The sequence below is a fragment of the Vitis riparia genome, chromosome 6 (genome assembly GCF_004353265.1).
Source record: "Vitis riparia cultivar Riparia Gloire de Montpellier isolate 1030 chromosome 6, EGFV_Vit.rip_1.0, whole genome shotgun sequence".
NCBI lineage: Eukaryota > Viridiplantae > Streptophyta > Magnoliopsida > Vitales > Vitaceae > Vitis > Vitis riparia.
The window spans coordinates 22,545,142-22,560,201 of NC_048436.1; the positions used below are offsets into that span (position 1 = coordinate 22,545,142).

The following is a 15,060-nucleotide window of genomic DNA, read 5'->3' on the forward strand; positions in this document are numbered from 1 at the left end:
TTCTATTAAGGGTTATGTTAGATTTCCTAGAAAATTTGAGGAAAAATAAGAAGGAAAGAAAATAGAGAGAAAAAGTACAAAAGAAGAAATGGTAGAAAAAATAAAAAATAGATTTAAAGTAAGATAAATTATATTTGCATCAATCTACATCTCTCTTCTTGGTGTCCAACACATTAAGGTTGAACATTTACATAATGTTCAACATTTCAGGTCTGGATACTATGAAATGAGTTCTTTTTTCCTTTTATTTATCTTGTATTTTTTCAGGATTTCTCATTTTAAAATTATTTCTAAATTCCTCCTAATTCTTTTTCAACTATTATTATAATAAGTTTATTATTATTATTATAAAATTTACATAACAAATGAGCCTTAAAAGATGTTTTCTCTTGGGGTTTATTGTTGAGAAGAAAAAAATTGAGAGAAAAAAAGGAGAAGAAGATGAATGTAAAGGAGAATAATAATAATGATGTTTTAGATATATTGAAAATTTGTAAATGGATATGTTAATAAGATTAATATTTTAAGATGGATGTGAAAAGAAATTTGATGACTATAAATATAATTTTTTTAATTATAAATAAATTATTTTTATATATTACTTTAAACACATTTCACTCATTTATAGTAAATAAAAAATTTGAATAAATAAAACTCTTCTAATCTTAACTATTAATATTCAAAAATAGCTTGAAAAAATGAATAGGAATTGAGATATATAATTAATGATGATGAGATATATGATGTATGTGGAATGTACATCAACTTTTATATGATAGAAGAATTCATTTAAAATTTTGGAACTTCAATTATGCTTTTGACAAATTTACCCGAGATCAAGTATAATATATATAATCATAAATAATAAATTATTTAATAGAAAACTAAGGTGATGTTTGTTTTTTTACTTAATTATAAATAGAACCTTAATGCTTAATAGTGTTAAATATTAGGTTGTTTGTTTTTGTAGTATTTTATTTCTATCCAGTATTAAAAAATAAAAAAAAACCAATATATTATTTTTTCTATTTAGAAAAAGTTACATATTTTCACTTTTGCTATTTAGTAAAAAGTTTATAATAAATTATGAAAAAAATAGAAAAACAAATAAGCTAAATTCTGAAAATAAATTGTTTTCAGCAAAAAGTAAAAAAAAAACAAACACTGTCTAAGTAAATATATACATTATACATGAAATGACATGCATGCTAGGGTATCAAACAAAATCAAACTACATAGAAAATCCACTTTATTTCACTTTTTTATTTTACGTTTCACTCACAAAGTTACTTGCCAATACTATTCAACCGAGTCTGCTTGACACAAATACTTTTACTTAACCAAAGGCCTTCACCATCCCATGAAATTCACTGTTTGTGGAGACCGCCCCTGGATCGAATATTCTGGTTTAATTCCATCGCCTGATTGGACGTTGTGGGCGATGCCGACGGTTTGAAGGTGGTGGTAAGGTAAAATACCCGGTTAGAAATATGATTCCGATTGCTAACAAGCAGCCAACCGGGTACCCAATCCATGCACCTTCCCATAAAAACCATGGCTCCTTCTGATCATTCTCCTGTGGCTTTGTCGGTGGTGGGGGCTCATCTTCAGGACATGACACGTGAATTTGCATACCACACAGTCCACTGTTGTTGGCATAGTAGTTTGGATCCAATACCATTGTGCCCATTTGCCCACCATCTGGGATCCGACCTGTGAGCTGATTGTTACTCACGTCTAGAACGGTAAGTTGTTGCAGCTTTGTTAGGGTCTGAGGAATTGAACCAGAGAGCTTGTTGTGGGATAAGTCCAAACTCTCTATATTTTCTAAATCACCAAAACTTGTTGGTATCTTCCCGGACAGTTTGTTACGAGAGATGTTGAGTAACTTCAAGGCCTTAAGAGCGCCCAACGAGGCTGGAATTTGGCCGGAGAGTTGGTTATTTGATAAGTCTAACAAAGTGTACATGTTAAGGTTGTCGCTAGAGATACCTTGCTTTGAGTTCTTCCAATTCACTATCAAGTCCTCGATCTCCAGAGGGATTTGCAGTTCTAGGATTGACCATTTGTAAACATAACCCACAGGGATTGATGATGGTGAATTTTGTGCCCTAATCATTCCAATAAGGTTACGAGACTCTTTGGGGATTTCTCCAGTTAGGTTGTTGCTTGAGACATCAAGAATTCTGAGGTTACTGAGGTTGAAAATACTTTCAGGGATTAAACCTTGAAAGGAGTTATTCCGGAGGTTCAAAACTTGTAGAGTGGAGATTTGGGAGAGAAAGTTTGGCAACTCACCTGTAAGATTGTTATCCTGGAGTTCGAGGCGTTCAAGGTTGCTCAAGTTGGTCAAGTTCAAAGGCAAGCCCCCTGAAAACTTATTTCCGCCCAATGCAAGATATATTGTTTGTTTAGGAAAGGTTGTTGGAACCTCTCCCGAGAAATCATTAGAAGAGAAATCGATATAAGATAGTTGTGATTCGGGGTAGAAAACTGGGAATGGGCCAAAAAATCTATTTCTGGATAGATCCAAAAATTGTAGGTAGGGAACTTCGATGACGGATTGAGGAATAGGCCCAGAAAAGTTGTTCTCACTCAAGGTAAGAATTTCTAGGGAGGTTGCGTCTCCGATGTTTTTGGGCAACTCCCCGGAGAAATTGTTCCTTGAGAGAGCAAGCACGTGTAAAGAAGGTCCAGAAAAAAGACCAGGTGGAAGAGAACCTGTAAATTCATTACTTGATAGAAACAAAAATTCAAGTCGCATCTCAAGAAACCATTGTGGCAATGCACCTTGGAGATTGTTCTTACTCAAATCCAGAAAATAAAGATTCGTTTGGGTAGAAATCCACTTTGGAATCTCTCCAACAAGACCACAAGATTTCAGAGACAGTAGACCTAGCCTGGAATTTGGTGCTATCTTCACACTGTCATTCCAAATTAGACGGTTTCCTCCAAGATACAAACTTTCGAGGCCCTTGAAATCAAATAACCAAGATGGAATTTCTCCGGTTAGCAAGTTGTTATGCAAGTAAAGTTGTTCCAACTTGCTTAGTTTTTGCATGGACGAGGGGATTCCACCCGTCAACCGGTTGTTACTCAACGCCAAAGTGGAGATGTTGGGTAAATTCCCAATCTCAGTGGGTACTTCCGTGGATAAATCATTGTCACTCAAGTCCAAGAATTCTAACCCCCCCTTCGACGAAACTGAAAGAAGCACACCTGATAATCTGTTACCTGAGAGGGATAACGTCCGCAAACTTGAGAGGTTTCCAATTTCTACAAGGACTTTTCCACTAAGAGAATTATCATCCAAAGAGAGAGTCTGAAGAAGTGGTAAGTGAAAGAGCTGAGGAGGAATAGATCCACTGAAGTTATTCCCTGTCATATATAGACCAACCAAATCGCTGAGATTAGCAAACCCAACGGATTTCACCTTGTATGTTGTTGTCTGATAATTATATTTTAAGATGGTAAATGTTATATATAATTGCTACTAAACTATTTATACACTTTATAGTTGTGTTATATCAAGTATAATTGTAATTCAATGCTTCTTGGTTAGGAGTATGCCAAGTATTTCTTATTACCCCAAAGGTATAAGATTTATAATCCAAACTGAAGTATCATGAGTGGTTGTTAAGACTGATAGTGTGTGGTTCATTAAGAATGTTTATATCAGGAGTGATAAGTACCATGAAATATGGTTACTTGAGGAGTTATAATAAAGTTGTTTTTAACTTTAAACTTTCGTAGATGTTGCTTACCATTGATGAAGGTTAAAGTTAGTAAGTAGTAACTAAACGATCAAGCACTCTTAAATTAATGAAGTTAATTGGATCTGTTACCTGAGAGATATAACCCCTGCAACCTGGAGAGGTTTCCAATTTCTTCAGGGACTTCTCCACTAAGAGAATTATCATCCAAAGAGAGATATTGAAGAAGTGGTAAGTGAAAGAGCTGAGGAGGAACGGATCCATTGAAGTTATTCGTCGACAAATCTAGGTCAACCAAATTGCTGAGATTAGCAAACCCAACTGCGGGGATTTCACCTTGTATGTTGTTCTCTTCGATGTCAAGCCACTCCAAGCTTCTGATGTGAAAAATGGGTGCCAAGATAGTGGACGACACCGGGGGCTTGGTGAAAAGATCTATTAGTTGGAGACCTATCACAGTTCTTGAAGTTGAATTTGGAGTACCACTGCATTCAACCTCAGCCCATCGACAACAACTTGAATTTGAATTCCATGACTGCAACAGAGAGTTGGAACTATTGAATGAAGAAGTAATAGCAAGGATGGAGGACTTAAACTGGAGAAGAGCTTGCTTTTGGTGTTCAGGACAAGATAGACAAGGCAAGAAGAAGAAGAAGAAGAAAAGGCCACAGAAGGCAAGCAGTGGGCATGGCCTCGCCATCGATGAGTTTCTTGCTAATTTCTTTGCTGGTGAATTAATGGAGGAGGCTGTCTTGGATGAATATAAAGACATGGCAAAGCCCATTGGATTGGAATGCTAGGTGACTCTTGAGTTGACTTGGTTCAATGGAAAATGTTTGGGTTTTTAAGTCATGTTTCAATTTATATGATATAAAAAACTGTGATCCAAAATTTTAAATCTCTAGAAAAAATAAATAAATATAGAACCAAATGAAAGACAATATTAACAATAAGATTTTGATTAATGTAACATTTCGTACAAGTATTCATCTTTCGACTCATATTATATTACGTTTATTTCATGAAAATTTTATATATACTGCATTTGCTTGTTACAATTAGTTTGGCAATAATATTTGATGGTTGATGGTCCCAAGTTTCAAGGTAGGAAGGAGTTTTTTCTTTTTATTTTGATATTTTAAACTAAAAATAAAATAATTAATTCCCTAAATTTTTTGTCTACTTCTAAGTAGTACTATATATTCATTTTATGTGGCTTCCCTTTTTTTTCATGCTCAATTTATTGGACATCAAAATAACTAATTCAATATTATGAATTTTGAAAATAATTAAGAAAAGTTTCAAACCATCAAAGACAAGAATTTTGAATGAACTACTTTATGATTTCATTTATTATTATTAAACTCAACTAAATAATTTCTTATTATGTTTACAAATTAATTGAGTTGTTTGTGAAAAATGAAGAAATATGACACCAAAACATCCGTTTTTTTTTTTTTGTCATGGGAAGGTTTGTTGCTTTCTTGCAAGCTGTGAAATGTCCATTATCATTGATACTGCAAGTCAAAATGAAGAAAAAGTTTGGTGGAAATTAAAGAGATGACAGATATTTGTAGCATGCCACGACTTCCTCAAAGATAGTTATAAATAATAAATATATAATATTAATATAATTTTTTTCATCTTAATTTTCTAATAAATGGGGCCTACTTCTTCCTTTGATATGCTTATTCGTCTTTCATAAAAATGGTTCTACTAACAAAGACCGTGATACTTTCATGAAGTTCATTGGCATGAAAAATGCTTAACCACCATCACATCACAAACAAAGAAATTAAAATAGGAAATTCAATACATTTCACTAAGAATGTTGCTTGCTAATACAATGCTTATACTTTAACCAAAGGCCTTCATCATCTTAGGATCCAAAGTTGTCACCATAGATAGAAAATATTATATTATAGAAAATTTATATAATATTAATATAATTTTTTTTTGCATCTTTTATTCAAAACCAAAATAATTAATTCATTGAATTTTTAATTGGTTTTTTATTTAAAAAAAGTTTGAAAAAAAATTAAAGTTCAGTTTGTTGCATTTTTTTTGTTACAATTTGTTTGGCATAATATTTGATGGTTCCAAGTTTCAGGTTAGGAAAGATATTTTTTTTTGGATATTTTAAAGTAAAATTAAAATAATTAATTCGCTAAATTTTAGATTCAATTTATTTAGTACTATAAATATTCAAATTATGTGGCTTTTATGCTCCCAACCTCATGCTACTAAATAATTTCTTGTTATGTTTACTAAAATTTTTTAGACAAATTAATTGAGCTGTGTGTGAAAAAGGAAGAAATATGGACATTAAAACACCTGTGTTTTTTTTTTTTTTTTTTTCATGGGAAAGTTTTTTGCTTTCTTGTTCCTTGCAAGCTGTGAAATGTCCATTATCATTCATGACTGTCAGTCAAGATGAAGAAAAAGTTTGGTGGAAATTAAAGAGATGACAAAGATATTTGTAGCATCCGACTTTGACTTTCTCGAAGATAATTATAAATAATAAATATATCATGTTATATAATATTTAATATACATATTTTCTTAAAATGAAGATACCACACTCTTTATTATAATTAGTAAGAACAATTTTTGACATAACATTTTATGGTTCCAATTTCTCAGCTAGGATGTTCAAACTTTTTTTTTTTTTGCATCTTTGATTGAAAACCAAAATAATTAATTCATTGAAAATTTAACTGGTTTTTGATTAAAAAAGAGTTTGAAAAAAATTAAGGCTCTATTTGATAGTGAATTTAAAAATTATTTACTAATTTTTTTTTTTTTACCAATTTTCAAGATTTGAAAATCTACTTGATATATGAAAATAACCTTTTTTGAAAATGATTTTTAAAAAAGAAATTACTGAAAACATGTTTGATATAATAATTGAAAATTAAACAATGAATTTATTTAATTAGCATTGTTGAAAACATGGAATTTAAGTTTTGGAAAATAAAATTAAAAATGGTGAAAAATGAAAATTTGGTGTTTTATGAATTGTTAGAAGATTTTGCCATATAATCAAAAAGTCATTTGTAAAATATAATTTGATTTATTTTTTGAAAACATAAAATACAATCTTAAATGATTAGCAAATAGGAGATGATTATTTAGAGAAATGGTGCATATTTTGATATTTATCAAACTTCTCATGCAATTAAAATAATTATATTTGAAAGTAGAAGAAATATTTAACATAAAAATAGTTCTTTTGTCGTGGAAATTAATGGGGTTGGGGGTGGCTTTAGAAGGCCATTCTTATAATAATAAAATTAAAAAGAGGTTAATATTAAACTAAAATTGAAAATACATTATAAAACTTTAACCCAAAATATAATGAATGTATTTAGACATTTATATGACTATAACTTGATAAAACTAAAATATTTCAATAAAGCTTACAAAAATATATAGTAATAAATATTTAAAAACCTCTTTCATCCTCTAACAATTATTAATCACAAGAAATATAAATTCTAAAATATTAATTTGATTCAATTTTTATCAAATAAAATATCAGGAAAATAAAAATCGAATCAATTAAGTCGACTTTTACGGTTTATAGATATAATCGACCTTAGTAGTTGTTGAAAATTGAATCAATTGAACATGTTTTGATGAATTTGATTGATTGTTCGATTTTTTTTATGGTTTCAACTTTGCACTCATATATTTTATGGACGGAGAAGATACACTACTTTTTTTTTTTATGTGTTTATGTATATATAACTATTAATATTAAAATATCTTAAAAATTCTTTCAATTTATAATATTTCTAGATTGATGTTGCAATTCAGCGGTAGGGGGAGGAGCCGTGTCAAATAGAGACTTTTAGGAAGGCTTACCTTGCCGTGGGGCTGAGGAAAAGAAATTGTCCTATGGTGGTGGTGTTTACTTTTCCAAGTCAAAAAGGAAGTGTTGTATCCTTTGGTAGAATTCAAAAGCATGCTCTTACCTTGGGGTTGGGGTTGGGGTTGGGGTTAGAATTCAATTGGAATGCGTGTCCACATGGGATTGAAACATCTTTACATTTGCAATAAACAGCCAGTTTTTGAACTTTAATTTTCTAATAAATGGGGCCTACTTCTTCTTTTGATATGCTTATTCGTCTTTCATAAAAATGGTTCTACTAACAAAGACCATAATACTTTCATGAAGTTCATTGGCATGAAAAATGCTTAACTACCATCACATCACAAACAAAGAAATTAAAATAGGAAATTCAATACATTTCACTAAGAAAGTTGCTTGCTAATACAATGCTTATACTTTAACCAAAGGCCTTCATCATCCTAGGATCCAAAGTTGTCACCATAGATAGAAAATTTTGTGAAGAGGTGGACTATTCTAGTTCAAATCCATTGCTTAATTAAGTGGTACCATGGGTGACTATGACTACGATGATGGTTGTTTGAATGTGGTTAGACTAAAATAGCCAACATAGAAGATGATTACTATTTGTAGTATGAAGCAAAGCGGGTATCCAATCCCTATCTCTATCCCTTTCCATCTATACCATGAATTCTTGTTATCATGTTTTTGTGGCTTTGATGGTGGTGATTGATCTTTAGGACATGATGTAATGATATGTTATATTGTCAATTCTACACCTAAAGAACTTCACGGTTTTACAATGTATGGTTAATAATAGGTTGTCACAAATGGTATATTGTAATATCCCACATTAGATAGAGAAAAAAGTTATTGACATTATATATGTATGAATTCTTCTTATCTTTGTTGATACATTTTAAAATAGTGAGAAACCATTGGATTTAGAGTAGACAATATCTTCATGATTGAGAGTGAGTCATTATAAATTATATTAGAGTAGAACCCCGACTCTAGTGTGAGAATTTGTTTAGTAATTGGAGCCAAAATCTGTGTTCCAATAACATATATATATATATATATATATATGATATAATTTATATACCATAAAACACTTAAATCATCTTACTTGACCCAAAGCAAGCCTTAGCCATGGGTTTAACTTTTATTTTGAGATTTATCTAAGGTTTAAGGAAAGAAAAATGGTGCAAGTTAAAAAATTGTTTTAAAATGTGAATGTGAAAAATTCGAAAAGTGTTAAATGAGAAAGTGAGAGTCAAGATTCATGGAACATGAGGAAAGACGAGATGATGATATCATTAGCTTAAGAGATAAGAAATGATTAATATGAAGTAAGAGAGAAGACATACAAATATTTAAAATAAGGCATGAAACAAAAATCAATAAATTCACATGGCAATTTGGAACTCAAAATCTGGTAGTAACATTTATTCTAAAAAAAGTTCATGTAAAACAATATATGTGGATATGGACGTGTATGAAACGAACTAGAATGAACAATATTTTTTAAATCGATGTAAATTTGGTATTCTTTTCTTATGAAGAAGTATTTTGGTCAAAAACTCCAAAATATGGGTAAAATAGTGATCTGCTGGTGAAAAATTTCTGAGCCGAGCCGAGCCGGAATTTCTCTCCCACTTACTGCAGATTTATTGCGACACTTTCATCCTTGCCTACAACACACTCTCTACTGCTTATCCCATAGCCAGCTCTCAAGTACAATTCGTTATACCCTAACAAAGTTGCAACAAATGTTTGAAAATATGTAGGGTCTGATTATGGATCTGGTGGGCACCCATGGGAACAAATAGTAATTAATATGAAAATTATGAGGTAGTGGTGGTGTTATTTTTTTTAGGTCAAAAAACAAATATAGATCTAAATGGAATGTCGGCGGCTATTTCTGGAGATGTTGGAGTGGACGAAGTTGACGATGTCTGGCCGGATGGAGGCCTTCATGACATCCGGCAGAGGGACGTCGTTGCCGCCGTCTGTGGCCATATCAGACTTGAACACCTGAACGGTATTGTTGAGAGAAGTCATCTCACATGAAGAAATTAGAAGAGGATGCGTGAGGGGAGATTCGCAGAAGAGGACCTTATAATTTACAAATTGGGCCTCGGGGGAAGGCCCATTCATACCAAGACTTGGGCTTCATGATCAAGAAAAATAAAATTTCTTGGACTTTCCTTTCCTTTTATTAAGGGTTGGTTATGATAGATTTCTAGAAAATTTGAGGTAAAATAAGAAGGAAATATAATAGAAAGAAAAAGTAGAAGAAAAAAAATAATAGAAGAGAAAATAAAAAAACAGATTTAAAGTAAGACAAATTATACTTGCATCAATAGAATTTTTCTTTACATCCATCTAAATGATGAATTTTTTAGGACAAAAATGTCCTATGATGAAATAGTCAAATTATACTTAAAAAAAAAAGGATTCATTGATTAAAATGGATGAAAAGATCTCATTTTTGGATTTGAAGAATAATTCATTTTTTATGTAAATACCCTTTAACACTTTCACTATTTACATGTGTGTTTTAAAAGAAAAGGTAATTTTTGCAAAAAAGAAAAAAAAGAAAAAACGATGAGAGTATTTTTGTCCAAAATGAGTATTTTTTAAGTTGAAAAAATATGAAGGGTTAGTTTTCCAAAGTGAGGATGATATCATTCCTTTTAATCTATTATCCCTAAAAAAAATATACATGCATCTCCATCTTAATGTTCAACACACTAAGGTAGGATATTTGTAGGGTTTGACCTTTCATGTTTGGACACCAAGAAATAAGTTTTTTATTTTTATTTTTAAATTAACATAACAAATGAGCCCTAAAAGATGTTTTTCTCTTACTATTTATTGTTGAGAAGGAAAAAATTGAGAGAAAAAGGGAGAAAAGATGAATGTGGAAGAGAAAAATAATAATGATATTTTAGAACTATTGGATATTTGTAAAAATGGATGTATTAATAAGATTAATATTTTAAAATGGATGTGTAAATAAGGTAGATATAAAAAGAAATTTGGTGGATATAAATATAATTTATTTTAATGTAAATACTATGATTTTTATATATTACTTTAAACCCATTTCATTCATTTAAAAAGAAAATAAAAAATTTGAACAAATAAAACCGTTCTTAGCTTAACTATTAATATGAGAAAATAGTTTGAAACAAATGAATAGAAGTTAAGATATAGAATTAATTAATGATGAGATATCCTATTTATGATGAATGCACATAAGATTTTACTTAATTATATATATATATATAATTAAGTGAATAATTATTTCAATTTATCCTATTTTTCTATTTTTCTATTACTTAATTATTTAATAGAAAAATAAGTGAATAATTGCATTATGCATACTAGCATATCAACAAAATGAAACTATATAGAAAATGCACTTTATTTCAATTTTTTATTTCAAGTTTCACTCACAAAGTTGCTTGCTAATATACTACTCAACCAAGCCTGCTCTACACAAATACTTTTACTTAACCAAAAGTCTTTGCCATCCTATGAAATTCCTAAAGACCGGCCTGGATCGAATATTCCGGTTTAATTCCATCGCCTGATTGGACGATGTGGCCGATGTCGACGGTTTGAAGGTGGTGGTAAGGTAAAATACCCGGTAAGAAATATGATTCCGATTGCTAACAACAAACCGACTGGGTACCCAATCCACACAGCTTCCCATAAAAACCATGGCTCCTTATTATCATTCTCCGGTGGCTTTGTCGGTCGTGGGGGCTCATCTTCAGGACATGACACATGAATTTGCATACCACACAGTTCACTGTTGTTGGCATAGTAGTTTGGATCCAATACCATTGTGCCCATTTGCCCACCATCTGGGATCCGACCTGTGAGCTGATTGTTACTCACGTCTAGAATGGTAAGTTGTTGCAGCTTTGTTAGGGTCTGAGGAATTGAACCAGAGAGCTTGTTGTGGGATAAGTCCAAACTCTCTATATTTTCTAAATCACCAAAACTTGTTGGTATCTTCCCGGAGAGTTTGTTACAAGAGATGTTGAGTAACTTCAAGGCCTTAAGAGCGCCCAACGAGGCTGGAATTTGGCCGAAGAGTTGGTTATTTGATAAGTCTAACAAAGTGTACATGTTAAGGTTGTCGCTAGGGATACCTTGCTTTGAGTTCTTCCAATTCACCATCAAGTCCTCGATCTCCAGAGGGATTGTCAGTTTTTGGCTTAAACTGTCTCCAATAAAACCAATAAAGATTGTCGAAAGGATTGATGATGGTGAATTTTGTGCCCTAATCATTCCAACAAGGTTACGAGACTCTTTGGGGATTTCTCCAGTTAGGTTGTTGCTTGAGACATCAAGAATTCTGAGGTTACTGAGGTTGAAAATACTTTCAGGGATTAAACCTTGAAAGGAGTTATTCCGGAGGTTCAAAACTTGTAGAGTGGAGATTTGGGAGAGAAAGTTTGGCAACTCACCTGTAAGATTGTTATCCTGGAGTTCGAGGCGTTCAAGGTTGCTCAAGTTGGTCAAGTTCAAAGGCAAGCCCCCTGAAAACTTATTTCCGCCCAATGCAAGATATATTGTTTGTTTAGGAAAGGTTGTTGGAACCTCTCCCGAGAAATCATTAGAAGAGAAATCGATATAAGATAGTTGTGATTCGGGGTAGAAAACTGGGAATGGGCCAAAAAATCTATTTCTGGATAGATCCAAAAATTGTAGGTAGGGAACTTTGATGAGGGATTGAGGAATAGGCCCAGAAAAGTTGTTCTCACTCAAGGTAAGAATTTCTAGGTAGGTTGCATCTCCGATGTTTTTGGGCAACTCCCCAGAGAGATTGTTCCTTGAGAGAGCAAGCACGCCTAAAGAAGCTCCAGAAAAAAGACCAGGTGGAAGAGAACCTGTAAATTCATTGCTTGATAGAAACAAATATTCAAGTCGCATCTCAAGAAACCATCGTGGAAATGCACCTTGGAGATTGTTCTTACTCAAATCCAGAAAATAAAGATTCGTTTGGGTAGAAATCCACTTTGGAATCTCTCCAACAAGACCACAAGATTTCAGAGACAGTCGACGTAGCCTGGAATTTGGTGCTATCTTCACACTGTCATTCCAAATTAGACGGTTTCCTCCAAGATACAAACTCTCGAGGCCCTTGAAATCAAATAACCAAGATGGAATTTCTCCGGTTAGCAAGTTGTTCTGCAAGTAAAGTTTTTCCAACTTGCTTAGTTTTTGCATGGACGAGGGGATTCCACCCGTCAACCGGTTGTTACTCAACACCAAAGTGGAGATGTTGGGTAAATTCCCAATCTCAGTGGGTACTTCCGTGGATAAATCATTGTCACTCAAGTCCAAGACTTCTAACCCCCCCTTCGACGAAACTGAAAGAAGCACACCTGATAATCTGTTACCTGAGAGGGATAACGTCCGCAAACTTGAGAGATTTCCAATTTCTACAAGGACTTTTCCACTAAGAGAATTATCATCCAAATAGAGATACTTCAGAAGTGGTAAGTGAAAGAGCTGAGGAGGAATAGATCCACTGAAGTTATTCCCTGTCATATATAGACCAACCAAATCGCTGAGATTAGCAAACCCAACGGATTTCACCTTGTATGTTGTTGTCTGATAAATTATATTTTAAGATGGTAAATGTTATATATAATTGCTGCTAAACTATTTATACACTTTATAGTTGTGTTATATCAAGTATAATTGTAATTCAATGCTTCTTGGTTAAGAGTATGCCAAGTATTTCTTATTACCCCAAAGGTATAAGATTTATAATCCAAACTGAAGTATCATGAGTGGTTGTTAAGACTGATAATGTGTGGTTCATTAAGAATGTTTATATCAGGAGTGATAAGTACCATGAAATATGGTTACTTGAGGAGTTATAATAAAGTTGTTTTTAACTTTTAACTTTCGTAGATGTTGCTTACCATTGATGAAGGTTAAAGTTAGTAAGGAGTAACTAAACGATCAAGCACTCTTAAATTAATGAAGTTAATTGGATCTGTTACCTGAGAGAGATAACTGCTGCAACCTGGAGAGGTTTCCAATTTCTTCAGGGACTTTTCCACTAAGAGAATTATCATCCAAAAAGAGATACTGAAGAAGTGGTAAGTGAAAGAGCTGAGGAGGAACGGATCCACTGAAGTTATTCCACGACAAATCTAGGTCAACCAAATTGCTGAGATTAGCAAATCCAACTGCCGGGATTTCACTTTGGATGTTGTTCTCAGGGATCTCAAGCCGCTCCAAGCTTCTGATGTGAAAAATGGGTGCCAAGATAGTGGACGACACCGGGGGCTTGGTGAAAAGCTCTATTAGTTGGAGACCTATCACAGTTCTTGAAGTTGAATTTGGAGTACCACTGCATTCAACCTCATCCCATCGACAACAACTTGAATTTGAATTCCATGACTGCAACAGAGAGTTGGAACTGTTGAATGAAGAAGTAATAGCAAGGATGGAGGACTTAAACTGGAGAAGAGCTTGCTTTTGGTGTTCAGGACAAGATAGACAAGGCAAGAAGAAGAAGAAGAAGAAAAGGCCACAGAAGGCAAGCAGTGGGCATGGCCTCGCCATCGATGAGTTTCTTGCTAATTTCTTTGCTGGTGAATTAATGGAGGAGGCTGTCTTGGATGAATATAAAGACATGGCAAAGCCCATTGGATTGGAATGCTAGGTGACTCTTGAGTTGACTTGGTTCAATGGAAAATGTTTGGGTTTTTAAGTCATGTTTCAATTTATATAATATAAAAAACTGTGATCCAAAATTTTAAATCTCTAGAAAAAAAAAATTTAAATATAGAACCAAATGAAAGACAATATTAACAATAAGATTTTGATTAATGTAACATTTCGTATGAGTATCCATCTTTCGACTCATATTATATTACGTTTATTTCATGAAAATTTTATATATACTGCATTTGCTTGTTACAATTAGTTTGGCAATAATATTTGATGGTTGATGGTCCCAAGTTTCAAGGTAGGAAGGAATTTTTTCTTTTTATTTTGATATTTTAAACTAAAAATAAAATAATTAATTCCCTAAATTTTTTGTCTACTTCTAAGTAGTACTATATATTCATTTTATGTGGCTTCCCTTTTTTTTCATGCTCAATTTATTGGACATCAAAATAACTAATTCAATATTATGAATTTTGAAAATAATTAAGAAAAGTTTCAAACCATCAAAGACAAGAATTTTGAATGAACTACTTTATGATTTCATTTAAAGTATCACAATAATTAAGAAAATAAAAATGCTTCTTCATTTTTATGAAAGTATCACAAACCAAAGGTCACCAAATTAACTCTGCTTGATACAATGCTTATACTTTAACCAAAGGCCTTCATCATCTTAGGATCCAAAGTTGTCACCATAGATAGAAAATATTATATTATAGAAAATTTATATAATATTAATATAATTTTTTTTTGCATCTTTTATTCAAAACCAAAATAATTAAT

General features: G+C 32.3%; 1 protein-coding gene across 3 annotated transcripts; it reads right to left on the reverse strand.

Annotated features, from left to right (window-relative positions):
• Nucleotides 1-1,232: 1,232 nt before the first annotated feature.
• Nucleotides 1,233-14,185, reverse strand: LOC117916030 (receptor-like protein 46). 3 transcript variants are annotated; one of them, XM_034831833.1, is made up of 3 exons: nucleotides 13,602-14,185; nucleotides 11,222-13,133; nucleotides 1,233-1,478 (listed from the first exon to the last, which is right to left on the reverse strand). In XM_034831833.1, exons 1-3 carry the CDS (start codon nucleotides 14,167-14,169, stop codon nucleotides 1,409-1,411), a joined length of 2,550 nt encoding a protein of 849 aa, XP_034687724.1. In that variant the 5' UTR covers nucleotides 14,170-14,185; the 3' UTR covers nucleotides 1,233-1,408. The 3 variants fall into 3 exon arrangements, with proteins under 3 accessions (XP_034687724.1, XP_034687726.1, XP_034687725.1); XM_034831835.1 differs by lacking the exons at nucleotides 11,222-13,133; nucleotides 13,602-14,185 and adding an exon at nucleotides 4,009-4,429 and having other exon boundaries at nucleotides 1,233-3,397; XM_034831834.1 differs by lacking the exons at nucleotides 11,222-13,133; nucleotides 13,602-14,185 and adding an exon at nucleotides 3,846-4,429 and having other exon boundaries at nucleotides 1,233-3,378.
• Between the last annotated feature and the right edge of the window lie 875 nt (nucleotides 14,186-15,060).